General features: G+C 39.8%; 1 protein-coding gene across 1 annotated transcript; it reads right to left on the bottom strand.

Annotated features, from left to right (window-relative positions):
• Positions 1-1,078: 1,078 nt before the first annotated feature.
• gprc5c (G protein-coupled receptor, class C, group 5, member C) lies at positions 1,079-13,723 on the bottom strand. Its single transcript, XM_084567401.1, has 5 exons — positions 13,537-13,723; positions 9,750-10,766; positions 5,223-5,323; positions 3,612-3,706; positions 1,079-1,910 (listed from the first exon to the last, which is right to left on the bottom strand). Exons 2-4 carry the CDS (start codon positions 10,738-10,740, stop codon positions 3,632-3,634), a joined length of 1,167 nt encoding a protein of 388 aa, XP_084423527.1. The 5' UTR covers positions 10,741-10,766; positions 13,537-13,723; the 3' UTR covers positions 1,079-1,910; positions 3,612-3,631.
• Between the last annotated feature and the right edge of the window lie 4,632 nt (positions 13,724-18,355).

Here is an 18,355-nt window from a genome sequence, read left to right on the forward strand (position 1 = left end):
TAAAATTTTATTTGATTCTATGCAAAATACATGACGGAGTGTGTTTCAACAGTCATGCAACTGGTCCAACAATATGTTTTCTCATGCAGAGATTCTTTTGGGCCTTTCTACAGATGAAATTCTGCATTTTGTTAATTTTCTAACTGTCACCTGACAAAAAAAAAAAATAGAAACCAGTTTTTCACCTTTTCAAGCCATCAGATATTATAGACTAAACTGAATTTTAAATCATTTAGCGTATCAGTTAGTGTTACGTTAGCAAACATTAAATTAAGTTATTATAACTTAAGTTGGGGAACTAGACCACACCCCTTATCATTCTATTTCCCACGTTTACCTATAAAGGTGTGTCCTAACCCACTGCCTCTCTCTCCGTTTGTCTCTGTTCTCAACTACCATTCTCCCCATCCCTCTCTTTTTGTTTCTTCCTCTTCCACCTTTCATTGCAGAAACCAGGGAACCACCCCTTTTCATCCCATCCCCTATCCCCATTTCATCTTGTTTCATCCCACAACTCAACACATTTTCATCCCTCTTCATCCCATCTCCTCTACCCTTTTCATCTCGTTTCATCCCACAACTCAACACATTTTCATCCCTTTTCATCCCTTCCCTTCTACCCCTTTTCATCCCATCCCCTCTACCCTTTTCATCTCATTTCATCCCACAGTTCAACACATTTTCAACCCTCTTCATCCCATCCCCTCTACCCTTTTCATCTCGTTTCATCCCGCAACTCAATACATTTTCATCCCTCTTCATCCCATCCCCTCTACCCTTTTCATCTCGTTTCATCCCACAACTCAACACATTTTCATCCTTTTTCATCCCTTCCCCTCTACCCCTTTTCATCCCATACACTTCGACCCTTGTCATCTCTCTGTGTGTGTTTGAGTAACACACTGTATAGCGAGCTGGATGGTCAATAGATACTGATTTTGACCTTTCATTATTTTGTTAGCATTCAGCTACAGCTCTAGTCTTGAAGCCATAACAAGTTGGAAATTGGTAATAATCTGCAAAAAACCCCAAAACAAAACAAACAAACAAAAAAAAAAAACAGACACAAAACTGGGGTACCAAGTTCTGTATTTCAGAAATACTTATAAAAGAAACCTATGAGGAATTAAGATGTGCATCATTAAGTGAGTGAAACAGACAGGATTTCAGCTATTCCCATGATTGTTAGAAATTATTTAAAATAATTGAATAGCACACAGTAGTGCTTTAAATATTAAATATAACCATTCACACAATACTTCCATGCAGATTAGGACACAGTGACAGCGTACTATGTTCACATTAATTCAATACCAGAAGCTCAATTTTATGGTTTGTGGTTATTAACAATATTCACAAGAATATAATATACAATGACTCCAATAATTAAACAATATTTTTTAATCTTAACTGAATGCATTATTTGTGATAGTGTGGTACAACTGAAACGTATCAGGTCAGTCCCAATATTAGGAAGGATTTTTTCTTCCATTGTTTTGTGTCGTCAGCACTCTTCATCTGTCCAATGGAGGTCCAGCAGAGAGCTCACGGTTTACTGTCAGCAAATGGCAACCATTGCAAAAATAAAAAAGTCTTTGTTCTGCAGTAAAGCCAAGCTTCATCCCCACGCTTTGACTTCCAAATGAAGCGCATCACTGTCTGATACCACACGGAGAGTCGGTCAATGGAAGGTTTATCTGTTATTCATCAGCAGGATGACCGAGCGGCCACCTCCACATGTTGAGGCTGAAGGTTCCCCTCAGAGCCAGCTTAGAGAACCGCGAATAACAGCAAACATACACAGTCAGCAAGTGCAGATGACAAGACATGAACTGAAGTTATTTTGACTTGGGGGGCTGAGAGTCAAAGCGTGTTCACCACTGGGTGTTTGTCCTGTGCAGACCATGACCCTATGTGAGAAAAAAAGAGAGTTGTTGAATTTAAGAATTTTTTAAAAAGCATTAAATACAATCTGAAAGTTGGAAATGTGGACATGAAAGACTGCTACTTGCTCAGGAGAGGAGGATATAGTCATTTTGGATTAAAAAAACACTGAATTGTCAGTAAGAACTTTTCTCATTCAAACTCTGTAAGCACAATGGTGCTATTTATGTCAGATGTGCAACTTCTGCTAAAAGCCACAAATGACAAATGTGAGCAGTAAATCATGCTAGTATTGAATAAGCTCAGTGTCTGTGACGGTTCTCAGTCATCCAATAAAACAAAACTGAAACTGGACTTGTCAGGTGTCTTTTTATGTGTTTAATCCAAGTAGCTTCTTCAGTTGAAACATCCACTGAAGGAGCTACTTCTATTAAATGTCCTCAAGACGTCCAGTTTCAAACTGTTTTTTGTGAAAATAAGCTGTAAGTTCGTACCACTGCCTGTACAAAGAGGGTCAAACACTAAAGGAGGACGGTTTTGAAGTGTGGCGTCTCTAGCTGTCGCCATCTCGGGAGTGTCTGACTCGACTTAACTCCTGTCTGAGCAAGGGCAACTGGTCTTGTTGGGTTTCTTAAATTGGCTTATTCAGTGGATGTTTTTGAGAACTGAAGAAGCTGGTTGGATGAAACGTCTTCAAGGAACCCAACAAGTCCAGTTGCCAATGTTTCAGCTTGTTTTTTGGAAAGACGGACAAACCCTCCATGAGGACGGTTTTGAAGCTCAGTGTGGTGCCTTCAGACGCCACCATCTTGTTTAACTTTACCCAGCTCCTAAGTAATTTCAGAATGCAGCATGAATGGAGCTGAGGCTAAGCAACCTGTGAGGACATCCGCCTCTTAATTTAAATCCTTGATATAATGAAAACAGGTTAATTCTATAAAAATTAACCACGAATGAGAAAATTAGCTCTAGAGATCGAAACTGTTTTATGCAAAAGGCTGTAAACATGTTTATTTCAGCTGTAAAAATTTTAACCTGGAGATCTATGGGGATTGACTCACTTTTGGAGCCAGACTCTAGTGGACAATGGTGGAACTGCAATTTTTGGCACTAGCTTCATATTTCAGCCACTGAGGTTTCTGCTCAGTTTAGAAATATTGTTGTAGTTCTATCTTAAAACTTGTTACTAGCAGTAACTAAGCTAATAACCAGGTGCGTTTGGTGATAGATAAGCAAATTAATCTGAATGAATGAGAATATACAGACACTGTGGGCTGTAGAAAAGTCAGTTGGAGTCAATTAAAACATCTGAGAATCCAGTGCTGCCTTCCTCCATGAATGAGAGCTGCAAACCTTTCAGAACCACATTAAAAGCCTTGAGGCAGGAAGACTTACAGAATATGGAAAGAGCACAAGTCAAACCCTTTTCACCGTTTCTTGCATTTTAGCAAGAGAAATAAATCACCCAGTCCAACTAGCGTATTGCACAGAAGAGGAGTAAGACACAAGGCCTTGAGAGAGTGAACGGCAGACAAAGAAGTGATTCATAGTCAACCTGTAGAAGGAAGTTGCTATGGCTACAGCAGTAGCCGAGAGGTCGAGACATGCACAGAGGCAGGAAACAGAGAAGCATCTGGAGGCAAGAGAGTGATAACGAGGACGACGGTGGACAGTGAAGAAGGAGAGCCGTCGAGTCGGGAAGAGAGGAGGAGTGGGGGTTGACCTACGTTCGACTCTGAGTGTGTGTTCAGTGGGTGTGGAGAGCTGAAGAGCCGGTGGACGCTCTGGGAATGGTCATGTCCTGGGGCATGACCGGCTGGCGCTGCGTGGAGTACAACACGAGGCCAAGACAAAAAACATCCATGAGGTCTCAGTTCTGATCACTTCTTAGAAACATTTCCTCTTCTGCTTTTAAGAGCTCTGGTTTTGTCTTTTCACTAAACAATTTGTGAATTATTCCACACGGATGTTGACTTCCTGCTTTTTGGTTGATGACAGTTGTCATTGTCCTTTGAAATAACAACCGTGCTGATATATACACGTAACATAAACAGATATCTCATTAGGTATTGTAGTTTTTATATTAAGAACAGGATTGAACAATGTTAGCATTAGCAGACTGCACTTCTACGTCCAGATCTATTCTTATTTCCTTTCCACATCTCTACGTCTTCATATCTGCAATCGAAATTCAAAACCAGGTCCAAATATACAAAAGCAATCAGGCCTTATTTAATACTGACACATTTGATCTTTGCCTGAAGAACCTTAGAGCCACATTTTCAATGTTTGTTGCTTGAAACAAACTCTGTGGAAGACATAGCATCCTACCTACACATGTAGCAGACTGACATAGGGAAGCTTCTGATAAACACCGAAACATTTAGCCGATGCTTCTTCACGGGTTTTTGTTGTCTAGGGGTTTTGGGATGATACTGCATCACCCTAAAAGAGCTCAGTGCACTGCAACTTAAGCAAATACAGAAAGGTGCTGCAAGCAGTGTCAGTGCAAATGTCTGTTTTTTTGTGCATGGGGTTAATTATTTTAAATCAACTACATCTGAGTTCTACATCTAAGTAAACTATTTATTTCTTGTAATTCTTTGAATAAATAATTAAATATTATAAAATTGTGTATGCCGTCAGATTATTTGAATTGACGAGCTGCTAAAAAGGAAAGGCAAATGCCAACAACTCCAAAAACTTTGGAACAGCAAGTGCGTCCCGGCAGGATCATCAGTTTTTGGGGGTCCCCAAATTGTTGTTTGTGCACGTGTTGTCAAACTGAAGAGGATGTTTCCTCTATTTGCATGTGTTTTCTTGAGTTGCAGTGTGTTGAGCTCACCCTAAAAAGTGTGAAGGAAATTAAATTATATTTATGCTGTGTTCCAGCTTCATTCACTCTGAACCAGTAACATGTAAACTGATCCTTACACCTCTGACGTAAGGCTACAAGTGTCATCTTAAAAAATCTATACATATAAACCCTGTAGCTGCTGAGATATACTTCATTTATTTTGGTCATTTCGAGCAGGAGCCTGAGAATGAGACCTAGGAAGAAGTTAATGTGCAACAAATTTATTCTTATATGGCACGTTGCCTGCATGAATTCCATTTTAAACAACCATAAATTTAATTTGCTCCTTATCTCAGCTTGTTTGTTTTCATATTGCTGAACATCTGCAGCCACAGTCAGAGTTTATATTTCTTTGCTTCCAAACGGTTCTCATTTCCATAATAATTTGCCTACAGTAGGAAATGTGTATGTGAGTCTTCTAGGAAGCTCTCCGACTTTTATATCATATTCAAATGCCTAAACAAACCACGTTTATACTCACATTTCCCACCGCTTTGGTGATGAGAGCGATCTCTGTAGGCTGGTAGACGCTGCCACGCATCTGACCCGTGTAGCCGCTGTACGGAGACACAGGCTTGGGCGCTGTGATGGACAGAAAACAGGACAAATGTTTTACATTTCACCATATTTAATCCCTCTGTGAGATATCTCTCAGGTCTGTTGAGTAATGTCATCCTCCATCTTGAGTAAAGCAGCTGGAGAGATGACTTGTGTCACACTTTCTGGCCCCTAACGCCAAATATTTTCCCCCGGATGAAACCGTTGCCACACAACGGTCTCCGTGGGGACGAGTGCAAACACAGGGCGTGATGTTACTGGTGGGAATCTGAGTGTTTGCCGTGATACAGCAGTTAGGGATGCAGTTAGACACTCATTAACAGGAATGATTCAGATGGAGCACAAACACTGACTGGACTCTGATTGGATTTGTTCTGGAGCTCAACGACTGGTCCTGACGTTTCAATCATAGCTCACAACACAAGGGCAAAGGTTAGACTGAAGTCATTAATCTGTGTCATAAATTCAGCTCACAGCAGTTTTACATCATATGCATGGAATATACACCCATTTGTTTACAGGTACAATAGTCCATTTAAAGTAGGGATTGATTATCAGCTGATCCCATCTTAAATAAACAAAAAGTTCCACCCATGTAGCGTCCTAAAGTCTTTCCTCATTTTCCTTGCCTTCTCCTATAGTTGGTCTCCTGTAGCTTCCTAAAGTCTGTCCTTGTCTTCCTTGTCTTCTCCTAGAGTCGACTGGATTCAGTCCAATAAATCTTTCTGTCAAAGTTAATGTAGTGTGGAGAGGGTAGCTGGTACCTTGTGTTCTCTACTCCAGAAATGTTCTGCTTGTCACATCTAGCTCTGTGGAATCTAATCATGTTTAACAGTTTATGGGTTTGTTCATGTTTTTGCTTTATGTTGTTTTTACCAACTCTTCATTTAAAATCTTTTCAGATGTCTTCACTTCCCCCATGTGGTTGCTGCCCCTGATTGTTTGCCCTGCCCTGATGTGTCCCACCTGTGCCTCATTATTCCCCTTCTATTTAGTCTGTTTTTCCTTCCTCCTTTGCCAGTTCGTCATCGTACCCCATGTCTGTTTGAGTATTTTCTTTGTGTGCTTGATAACTTTTTCTCCCTGTTACTTTTTTGTATTTGCTTACTTTTTGGAAGTAAAGACTTTCTATCTGCCACCTGAGTTCTGAGTCGTGCGTTTGATTCCTCCTCTAACCAGTTCCTCAATATACTGGTCATCCAATGCTGCCATAAACTCCCTAACCCTCTCTGGAAGATGTTTCTCCGTGACGCTGTCTCCAGGAAACTTTTCTCTTCTTTTAAACATTCAGTGTTTGTTGTTGTTGTTGTTTGGGTGCAGCCTTTGACTGAGTGGACTCCATGCATTCTGTTTAGTCATTTTATTGTTTTTTTTTTTTTGGTAGTACTGAATGATGATCAAGTATTACTTTCTCACCAAACATCCACATTACACTAGTTATTAACTGCTGTCTGACTCACTTCATTTTACACAGCCAACATGATTAGACAAAGCCCTGCGATAAACTGGAGACGTGTCCAGGGTGTACCCCGCACTCTCGCCCGATGACAGCTGGGATAGGCTCCAGCCCCGCCCCACGACCCTTCACAGGACAAGCAGTTACACAAGATGAATGACATGGTTAGATAAAGGATTCTGGTTCTTCTTCTGGTATTTTTGGAAGCTTTGAAGAAGAGGAAGAAAATGTCCTGGGGGGACGCTACAAGGATGTGGTTTTGGTTTGTAGCAGACCTGTCAGGACATTGTTAATTCTAATATAACCATTCTGCACTAAATCCTCCTTCATGACTGTTCTAATGTTCAGTTGATGTAGAAACAGGGTCAGAAAGGTGGTGATTCACATGGATGATCATGTTGGAGGGTGTAGTTTGAGGTGCTGTTAATCTGGATTGAATTAAAACAGTTTATGTCACTTAGCCTAGCCCAATGACTACAATGAATAAAATCCCAAACCCAGTTGAGTCATCAGCTCTTGTAATTATTTGAAACCAACGCTGAATACCAGAACCTTCATGAAGATGATATTTAATGCAGGACTGTTATGTTAGATGTATTTGCTATTGTACGCTATTGTACAATAAAGTGGCAAGGGAGTATACAGTTAAATTGTGTTTCCTCAATAATGAGGAGTTTATTTAACCTTTTCCCAGAGATTTTTCTTTGACTTTACAGCTTGTTCTACAATATGTACCCACCCACCTTGTCATGTCCCCAACAGCCTGCATTTAGTGCAGGACTGTTTATATAAGAAACATATTCAATAGTGTACCTAATGAACTGGCAATCAAGAGCTGAAACAAGAATAATATTAGGCTTTATTAATGTACAGACGACAAAAACATCCCATTTGTGTGGATGTGGTGGCTCGTTAAGGTTTTGAACACTCTACCTGTTTGTTGTAAAGTCACACAACAGCAAAAAGTCTGAGTTCCCTGCAGCTTTCTTAGCAAACTTGTTTTTCACAAGTTACTTTGAACGTTTGTTTTCAGTCAGACTGAAAGCAAACACTGAATGCTTGAACGGCCCTTTCCTAGAATCTCCCTCTGGGGATACTTTCTGACCTAACTGTGCACTTTCTGCATACTTTGCGTGTACTTTCGTCTCATTTTATTTTAATCTCAAACTCTAAAGCTTTGCAGGGACTGACCACCTTCATAAAAACACCCAGTAACCTACTAGGACATAATGCCATCCTCCACACCTTCATGATCGTCCACCATTAAGTCCTGGCTATGTGCAGCGAGCTGTGAGACTACAGACTGAAGGATTTACTGCTCTGATCTGTCCAACTCAGCTCAGGTCTTAAACTGCAACATATCAGATTCAGTGTGGTCATCATTTAGACTGAAAACAACTCTCTGAGCACATTTTGCAGCCTATTTGGTCCATTCGGATGTTGTTGGGCGCTTGAAACATTCGCTCGCCTGTGCAACGTCTTTCTGTAAACTCTGGTAAGCAGGGTGTATTAGTCTTTTCATATCAGGGAGGTATCTGTGTGACTAAATGCTAAGTAAATGTACTTCACCCCTTTCTATTTTCAGTTTGCTCACAAATAAACCCTTCAAATATGTCGACCTGGGGCAAATATTTGCTTTAGAAGAAACAGTGGGAGTGAAATTGCTTCTGGCCAAAGGAGAATATGGAGCTTTGCGTAATGTCCAAGTCATATCAGAGGAAATGATGGATGGGAAATTATCATCACTGCTGCGGAAAGGTAGCTTTCAGATGTTTTATAGCTTTCATAGAGGGTAATAACTAACATCAATCAATCAATTTCCCAACCTCTAGTTCCTTTTATGTTCAGTGTATTTTTAACCATTTATAACAGAACATATGGCTCACCAGTGATAAAGTGGACTATGCTGTGGTGGTTTAAAGGTTTATGAAGGTGTTTTGTTGAATTTTCTTTACCATAAATGTTGACAGATCCTCTAGAAACCATTTGGAGCCTCAGTCGTCCAGATTACTTTTATTGAGCGTCTCTCATCTGGTTGTCAGTCTATTACACATTTTAGAACCAGACTTGGATAGTATAAGGAGCTTAGGTTTTTGTATTGGAACAACTGTGGGTGGTGCGCATCTACAACTACACAGCTACAATTTTGGTTGGTTAATGACCCGATACTCACCTGCACTAGAGGATGTTATTCAAATTAACCTGGGTTTCCTTATTTTGTGCACTGCTGGAAAAAGATACAACCCGGGCTAATTTGAATAACATCCTCTAATGCATAGAGAATTTTGAAAAACACGTGGACATCCCTCAGCTGTTTTCCGGAGCAATTTCCCCCATCGGCAGCCAAGTGAATTGACTGGACACACCTTATGAGAGGCATTCGTTGTTGCAATCATTGACCGTATAGTTGCAATGCTTCATCTCCCCATGGGAAAGTGCCGTGAAGTACAAAAGCCTAAACGGTTCAACGCCATAAAAGCGGCAAACTGTGACTCTTTTAACAATGAAGAATGTAGGAAACTATGACTTATGCGCAGATCTATCTGTCAAATAATAAAATTCTGGCTGGATTCTTTAAGCTATGCTTTAAAAACAAATGACGAAAACAAACAACTTAAGTAAAGTTTATCCGACATTCTAGTTCTAGTCCTGCAATTGTGGAAAAGATTTTTATGCAAAGAATACCTGAAATATGTTATCAAGAAACAATCATTTTGAATAGGTGACGGACATGATTAGCATTACACGCTAAAGAATACTAGATAGGTGGCAAAACTCCATCAAGAAACCGTGGCACATAGTTTACATAGCATGTTCTAACTCACTGACTCAGAAAATACCAGACTTTAAAAGGGAGTCACTAACACCTCTTCCTTCCAGACTGAGCCCAAACAGTACCTACACTGGAATCTATCATTATACTTGAACCTACAAACTTTTTCAAGGGCTTGTTTCAAGCATTAATTCAAATCAGAGAAGATATCGGTCACATACCTTGGCTCGGCTCGTCCATGGAGAAAGCCTTGTTTTCCACGTACATGTTCTGGGCACTCTGTTCCTTCAAGATCGTCTCATAGCCGACTCCTCCGCTCGGGTACAGGTCGTCGTCAAAGTCCGGCTGGCTCTCGGAGGCAGCGGTGGTCAAAGAGCAGATTTCAGGAATGGTGTACATGATGATGAACACCCAGGCGTTTGCCACCAGAGCGATGGCCAATGTGGGGTCATCCCATGTCGGCCCACCGGTCCGCACATTCCCGTACACATACATGACAATCCACGCCACCCAAATGCACACAGAGAAGAAGCTTGTCAAGAGGATGAAGGCGCCGTGCTTCTTCCACTGCGAGTCTTTGCCAGCCATGATGGACAGGCTCGCCACCACCACAGCCAGGATCAGGGTCATGACGTAGATCAGCGCCATGACAAAGTCCAGGTTGGCGATGTTGCAGGGCGTAGCTGTGGCCCTGCTAGTCTCAGCCGTGGCGTTTAGTGGCCCTAGAGGGAAGCGCACAATCGTAATGATCAGCCACTCTGTGTTGATGACCACCTCCACAAGCCACAACCCCACCGCCCCCAGACACAAGGCCCAAGCGCTGGGCCCACTCATCTGCCGGGACAGGATGTTCAGCCTCACGCTCTGCATCAGGAGGCAGGCGAAGCAGCCACCGAACAGCACCCCAAAGAGAAACCGTCGCGAGGCGCAGGTGGAGAAATCCTTGCCCACGATGAAGGCGAACGTCAGGCAAAAGAGGCCGGTGGTGAAGACCAGGAAGCCGACATGGAGCCCAATCGAACTCTTGTGCTTCTTGTCTTTGATGAAGGGTATGCTGGCCAGTAGTGAGATGAGGAGTACGAAGGAGATGACGATGCCAGCCGCCGCAAAGGCCTCCACCACAACGCCCCACACAGTGCTGAGGTCACACAGATTGTAATAGAGAGAGTCCACTTGAGGGCCGCAGCCCTGAGGGGTCCCGTTGGCAGCCATGAGTTGTCCTGGGACTCTGGCAGCACCTGTTCACACAGACAAACAGAGAGCGTATGAGAACAATCTGATGTGGGCAGATATTAACAAAGACTCAAAATACGTCACCAAGGCTGCATCAGAATAATATGGCCTACACCCAATCGAGCAAATATTGCACTTGCATGAGTCTACACACACACAGACAAAAATACATGTAATGATTACTTTTGAAGCATGTACAGTAATAGAAAGAACGACGCAGAAAACTGCATTCAACTACCAAAAATACCAGAGGAATGTCAAACACTCCTCTTTTTCCCAACTCTGATGTTAATCATTAACAAGATCTGTCAACAAATACTGTTTCTGTACATTATGATTCACAGATCAATGAGGTAAGAGTGCTTCAAACCTAAAGTTCTCAGGCAAATCACAACCTTTAAAACATATATTTTTTTTTAACTGAACAATATAAAATCTGCTTTGAGAACAATCATCTCCACAGCCCAGTCTTGTCTTTCTGCTGTGACTGACTGTTTCTCTTTGTCCCCATTAGATCCAATTACACCGAACTGAGGACAGTCTCAGAGACAAATCAATAGACGTGTGCTGGCGGACGCTCAGTCTTTCTGAACTCTGTTACTCAATCACCACACAGATCTTTCTGGAACAAAGAGGCCGTCCTTTTCAGCTTCTCTAATATGTCTATACAAAATAAAAAGCTAAAAACAAAAGAAACTACACTAACAAAAAAAACAAGGACAACTGGACTTGTAGAGTTTCTTGAAGATGTTACATACAAGTATCGTCATCAGATCTCAGAAGCTACTTGGATGAAACGTCTTCAAGAAATTCTACAAGTCCAGTTATCTTTTTTCCAGCTTTTGTTTTCTGGCTAAACCACGACCTGGATGACGGAAAACCTTCACAAACATGTTTGCTTTCATCTTAGGGTGTGACTGCTAATCACTAAAAGCTCCTTCAGCATTCATTTCAAGATGTCTTGTGTTTCTTTTACAGCCGTTGCCATAGAGAAGACCAATGATGGCGGTTTCTGAATGCTCAAGATAGAAACACAAGGTTGATTTTCATTCCAGTATAATAAAAAAAAGTCTCACTCAGGCTTTTCCAAATATCTTACATACTCCACTACTAATGAACCTGAAACAAATCAAGATTAGACCAAGGACTCTGAGCTGAAGTGAAGGTGAAGTTTTGGTGAAAACCAAACTTTTTCTCAGCCAAAGTTGTGCAGAAATAACCTCCAACTCTTAAAAAATGTTTTTAAAACCAAAAGAAATCAGTAAAATGACAATAAAACTCAACAAATCCTCACTCTGAAGGGGGACGCTCCATAAGGTCCTCGACTCTGAGGTCAGTGGCAGCACATTTTTGCCCTGACCCTCCCTGTTTAGCCTGCCACTGAGTTGTTCATATCAACAGATCAATAATGTTTTCATGATTATTTCTTCAGCATTATTATTTTCTAGCTTCTGTACAAAACACAGGCCCATCTGCAGGCTGCAAATGTAGTTCTAACTTCCCAAAAACTCTCAGAAAAGTGTCAGATTAGGCTTTTAGTTTGAAAAATCATGCAGTCATAACACAAATTGTGTTATTTTATTTGTCCTGTATCACTGTTTCAAACAACAGATCTGTTCGAGCCTTTTCTACCAGTAAAGAACAAAATAATGACAAAAATGTGGTTCATATTAATATGAATGTCAAATGTTGAATCAACAAGTAAAAGTTATGATGTAATTCAAACATTTGACTTGATCCAAAGTCCAAATTGTCCAGCCTGTGACATAATAACATGAAATTCATAAATGTCGGGTCAAAAGAAAGTTGAACTATAAAGGCAGAATTTTAACACAAAGAGTCAAATTTATGGCATAATAAACCAATGAAACAATAAGATAGAACATAGATATAACAGATTTAAGTTAAAAGTGTGACTTGTAACCCTTAAAGTCAAAACTGTCATCTCAACAATCCCTAAAATCTTTTATATATCATTATTGAGACACAATAACCCAAAGTTTTTAGCTTAAAACATTAAAACTTTTGAAATAAAAAACTGTGAATTTTAACCCTCAAATAAAAAAATTGACGCTTTACAAACCAAACGTTGGGATAAAAGACATTATTATGACACAATAACTTAAATCATTCCCTCAGTACATCAAATCAATGAGGAAAAAAGTTGTGTGAAAAAGAAATGTGAATTTTAACCCTCCAAATCAAAACTTCATCTTAACAATCCCTGAACTGCTTTATGAGTCATTACTGTGATGCAATTAGCCAAACTTTTAGTTTAAAACATTAACACATGGAGATAAAAAGTTGAAATTTTGACATAAAAAGTGAATTTTAACACTCAAAGACAATATTGTCACCTTAACCCCCCCAAAAGTCATTATTATACCACAATAATTCAAACTATTTCGGTTAATACATTTACACAATGACAGAATTTTAGGTCAAAGTTTTGACTCATTGGTTTAACATTTTGACATGTTCTAAGACAACAAGGCATAATGATGAAATGATGGTTCAAAATATTTAATTCCTTTCTCAAAATAGTGCTTTAAAAAGCATTAATATTGCTTTTTGTTGATTTTTATTGTGTGTTGTGAGTAACTTCTGTAATTTTTTACTGGCACAAATGGGCTTCCATAAATAAAGCTTGGTTTGTCCGTCAGACAGAAAAACAAAACAAAAAACATCCATAAATCTGCTTTAGAACTCTAAATTACACAGCAAAGCGCTAGGACGTGAAGTAACCATGTGCATTAAGGTGAGGTGTTGAAGTACCTGATGGTGGTGAGGAGACTTCACCTGGGAGCGGCTCGAGGATCTTCACCTGAGAACGCACCGCTCAGGTGGACAAAAACGAGTCCCGTAGACGGAGAGACGTAAGCCTTCACACTGATCCCGCACACTGATCCCGCACCAGGAGCTTCAAACGCAGCGGAGAATAAAACTCTAACGATCCTTTCTGGAGCTTAGTTCACCACGATGTGACCGCTGTGATGCTCTCTCTCTCTCTCTCTCTTTCACTCACTCTCTCTTTCACACACACACACAAACACAAACACGCACACACACTTCCGGGAGGAATGAGTATAAACCCTGAACATGTCCGTAAACATCACATTTAAATAACGGGGACTCGTCTTTGTCCCCAAAACAGAGGCAGGTCCCCACAACGTAAGAGTTACAAGGACACGCCCACTTTAAAACACGCTTTATTCGCCATCACTGGCCAGTTTTTTAGGTACACTAGCGAAAATGAATGCATTCTAGCATAACTGTCCATCCAGGAAAGGTGCATGAAACAAACACCCACTGGCCAGTTTATTAGGTACACTAGTGGATGCGTTCTGATCTAAAGCCTCCTTCATGACTGTCATTGTGGAGGATGTAGTTTGTGGCGCTGTTAAGTTGGATTTAATTAAAAGTGTTTATGTTATTTAGCCTAGCCCACTGACTACAATAATAAAATCCCAAAATGTAAAGCCAGTTGAGTCATCAGCTCTCTTACTTATCTGATACTAACGCTGAATACCAGAACCTTCATGAAGATAAGACTTAGTGCAGGACGGTTTCATTAGAATGCATTCACTAGTGTACCTAATAAACTGGCAAGTGAGTGTATTTATTAACCACAAAGAGAGATGCATGAATTGTTTTTTAAACCAAATTTCTTACACTGTTAAATAATTTTGTTACCCATATCATTCAATTATTTGATTTTATTTAGCATTATTTCTGTTTTTGTAAAGAAATATTAAACCCTTGTAAATTTGTAAATTTCCATTAGTGGCGATGGCTATAACTTTAATAGAGACCTTCAATGCTCTGTCTGCTAAAAAATGCTGCAACCATAAACAGGATTACAATATTATAAACACATTTCATGTAGCTGCACCCTACACTGCTCTAATCATGTGTTAAATACATTAGACCCTACATTTATTTTATCTACTGGATATTATTAATTTAATATACTTTAAGTTGACTGGTTAAAGCACAAACAAACTATTTAGACATGTGTGGTGTGTAGAGACATCTGGTGGTAGAAGTGTTGAATCCAGCAGCAGGTCACAGATGACAGTAACACCTCTGTGTAGGAGGTGTTCACATCCTCAATATAAAAAATTTAGAAAAAATGCATAAATACATAAACGTAAAATTAAATGATAAAATTACCACTGTGATGGTGAGACAAGGTGTTTGCTTAGTGAGGAATATTTCATTTCAAGATTCAAGACTCAAAGAGTTTACTGTGATGTGCACAGTGTAGAAACATGTTTCCCTGTATAATGAAATTCTTCTTTTGCCGTCCACCCAAATGACTAATATTAAAAAAATCTTAGAAATAGAATATAGAGATACATATATTATAAATATATAAGATAACTAGTGCAAATATCGATGTGTAAACAATGAACTGAAAAATGTAAACAAGAGCTGAAAAGTGAACAGTGCATTATATGACATGATTCTAGACTCCTGTCAGCTGTTGAGGAGTCTGAAGGCAGTGGGGAAGAAGGACTTCTTCAGTCTTCAGGTCCTATATTTCACACTCCCGTACCTCCGTCCTGAGGGTAGGAGAGTGAACAGTCTGTGTTGGGGGTGGGTGGGGTCCTTAGTGATGGACTCTATGCTTGTAGATGCAGAGAGGTTCAGTGGAGTCCTGGTGATCCTCTCAGCAGTCTTCATCACTCTCTGCAGGTGTTTTCAGGCCATGGCTGTAATGCTGCCATACCACACGGTGATGTAGCTGGTCAAGATGCTCTGAATGATGCAGCTGTAGAAGTTGCAGAGGATCTTAGGCGACATGTCGAACTTCCTCAGGAATTTGTGTCACTTTTATTTTATAAAATAATACAAATTAAACATTAAAATACTTAAACTGTAATGTGATAAATTTTCTGACACTATGACATGTCACAGTAAACCAAAGCAGTGAATTAGAATAAGAAAAAGTAATTAAATCATGTTTGCTCCAATACTTCTGTTGGCCCAAAGGGGGCAGCAAACTCATCTCCAATCTGCATCAATGGATTTCACTCATCCTCATCATGTTTAACCAATCACTTCTCCACAAACTGACACATAATGAAGCATCATGTTTCCTGACTGGTACTTAAACGCAACAGGGTACATACATCATGGTCAAGATGATGAGATAACAACTGGAAATCTTGAGTTACTGTCGCAAGTCAATTACAGATGTTACAGATATGAGATAAAAATGTCACTAACACAGCACGTTAAGGAAATTGAAATTTTTGATTTCAGTGACAGGTTGAGAGAAAAAGATAAAAAAGATAAAAAATTAGATTATATATGTGTGTAGATTTGCAAGCAATTAATAAATAAAGATTAATGTTATGTTTAAACATTATACGGGCTGTCTGTACAGGAACCTTTATGTGCCAATAAAAAATTAATACAGATAGATTCTCCACACGGTTTACTACAATTATTGCATCACATACTCAATGTGAGTGACAATACGTTGAAAGGTCTGCCCACAGTGAAGTACAGAACAAATCTTTTATTTTCATCTCTAACCAACAGCGCCCCCATGAGGCCTCTAACAGCTGTACCTTTTTTAATCATTTTGACACAGTTTTCTCTAAATAAAATATTTCCACCCACTTGAAAAATATTATTTATTTCTTTTACAGTCAAATAATTCCCATACATATGGCCCAATGTAAATATAGATAGTATGCAGCTTCAAGTGGCAACAGGTGGCGCTGTACCAACACATTCCAGTCTAAATCCTTAAGTAAAATTTTAAATTTTAAATTTTAAAGTTTAAAGTTGAATTAAAATTTGAGGCACATTTTGGCTAAATGGGCATAAAATACTAAAATACATCTAGAGTATTTCATTTTGATGTTTTTATACTTATTATTTATATATATTATTATCATTTTATTGTTATCATTTTAACCATATCTCAGCGTGTTTTCATATTAATATTAATATCTACAAATGAAGCTACTGTAGAAACAAGGCAACTGGAGAGTAAAACGCCTGAAATTTTCTCTGTAAACAGTGTGGTTATGATGTAGCTGTATAAATAAACGCTAGTGGATGTGATGTAGTAATCCACTCTCTTGAATCCAGGTCGTAAGTGCTGACATACAGGTAGATTTTGTGTCTGAGAGGTTTCAGTCAATGATTAAATGACCAGTCGACGCTGAGATTCACACTTGTTGCTCAAGAGCTGCTTTTTCCTGCTTCATTTGCCTCATCAAGGTCACCAGCTCATCTCCACAGAGCAGACAGCCTCTCTGTTTGGACTTTCATTCTCTCTTCTCAGCTCCTCCATCTGGCCCTCAGCGATGGCAGGTCGAGCTCTTAGCTTTACATTCTCTGTAATTAAGTCCTCCACCTGGCCCTGGAACCTGACGGCTCTTACACCAGATGAGTTCCTCTCTCTTCACTTCCATCCGTCTGGCCCTCAATGGTTTACTTCCAGTTATAGATCAGAAACACATGACCTCTAATCCCCTTCCTCGGCATCTCATTCCTGAACTCATCTCACACTATCTCACCTGTGGTGGTCTTGTTGGTTTTAGTATTGACCCTTTCATCTATCGCATTGACCCAAATCCTCCAGAGAGACACTGGCAGAGTTTGTTTTGTACGAGGACAAATTAATCTCTGGAGTTTATAGTTCAATAGAAAATCACACTTGAAATGTAAGAAAAAGACACACAGTCTAAAGAGAGGATATGGAAGAGCTATTAATGTCTGTGTGTAATGACAGTCAGTCGAGGTTTTGTTGAAGCTTCGACACTTTGATTCAAAAAATGGTTCATTACTCGAGGCTTCAATGAGACAGTGCTCGATTAGGACATCTAGAGGACAATAAAATATAATGCAATCGAGACGTGTCATTTATTGGTTCATGCTTGTATGGGATTTGAGTTGTCATGCACATTCTGACTACACTTCATCGTTATATGGTTTAAAGTGAAATAATAAAGCCAGTGACAGAGTTTCGATGACGAATGAAGCAGTAAAGTGGTTCATACGTCGCTAGTCACGTGACCAAACCATACTTTGGCTCAGTGTTTCAATACAACGATGAGACTCCTTCAGGACCATCACTAGCTGTGAGGGTAGGAAGCTAGGACACACTGGGAAAGTTTTAAGCTCAGGAGCAATTTTCAGTCAGTTGTGTTGCAACCTGGCTCAAGGGGGCTACAGCATAAAGTGGTGACTGACGACAGAATTACAGAAATAAATAATGAAGTTTTTATTTCATTACTGCAAGGCCAGCCGAGCTGCATAACAGTTGCAGTATCCAATCTAACCAGTAGGTGGCACTTAATTCAACACAGTGGTCCTTTAAGAAATCTGTCCAGAAGATTCCATAAACCTGAACCTTACCTGCAACATATAGTCTTAACTTTTCCATTCAAATAAAACTATGTATTTAAAGTAGTTACATTTTGGGTTCTTTTAACAGCTGTTTGATTATTTGAACACCCAAGGTAATTCCTGCACACTTGGTCCTGTCTTTGGAGGTAGCTCAGGAGGTTCATTTATGTAAAATCTGAATCCACTTCCCTTGAATGTGTTCACAGAGGTCATTCATCTGCTG

The sequence above is a fragment of the Chelon labrosus genome (genome assembly GCF_963514085.1).
Source record: "Chelon labrosus genome assembly, chromosome: 19".
Lineage (NCBI taxonomy): Eukaryota > Metazoa > Chordata > Actinopteri > Mugiliformes > Mugilidae > Chelon > Chelon labrosus.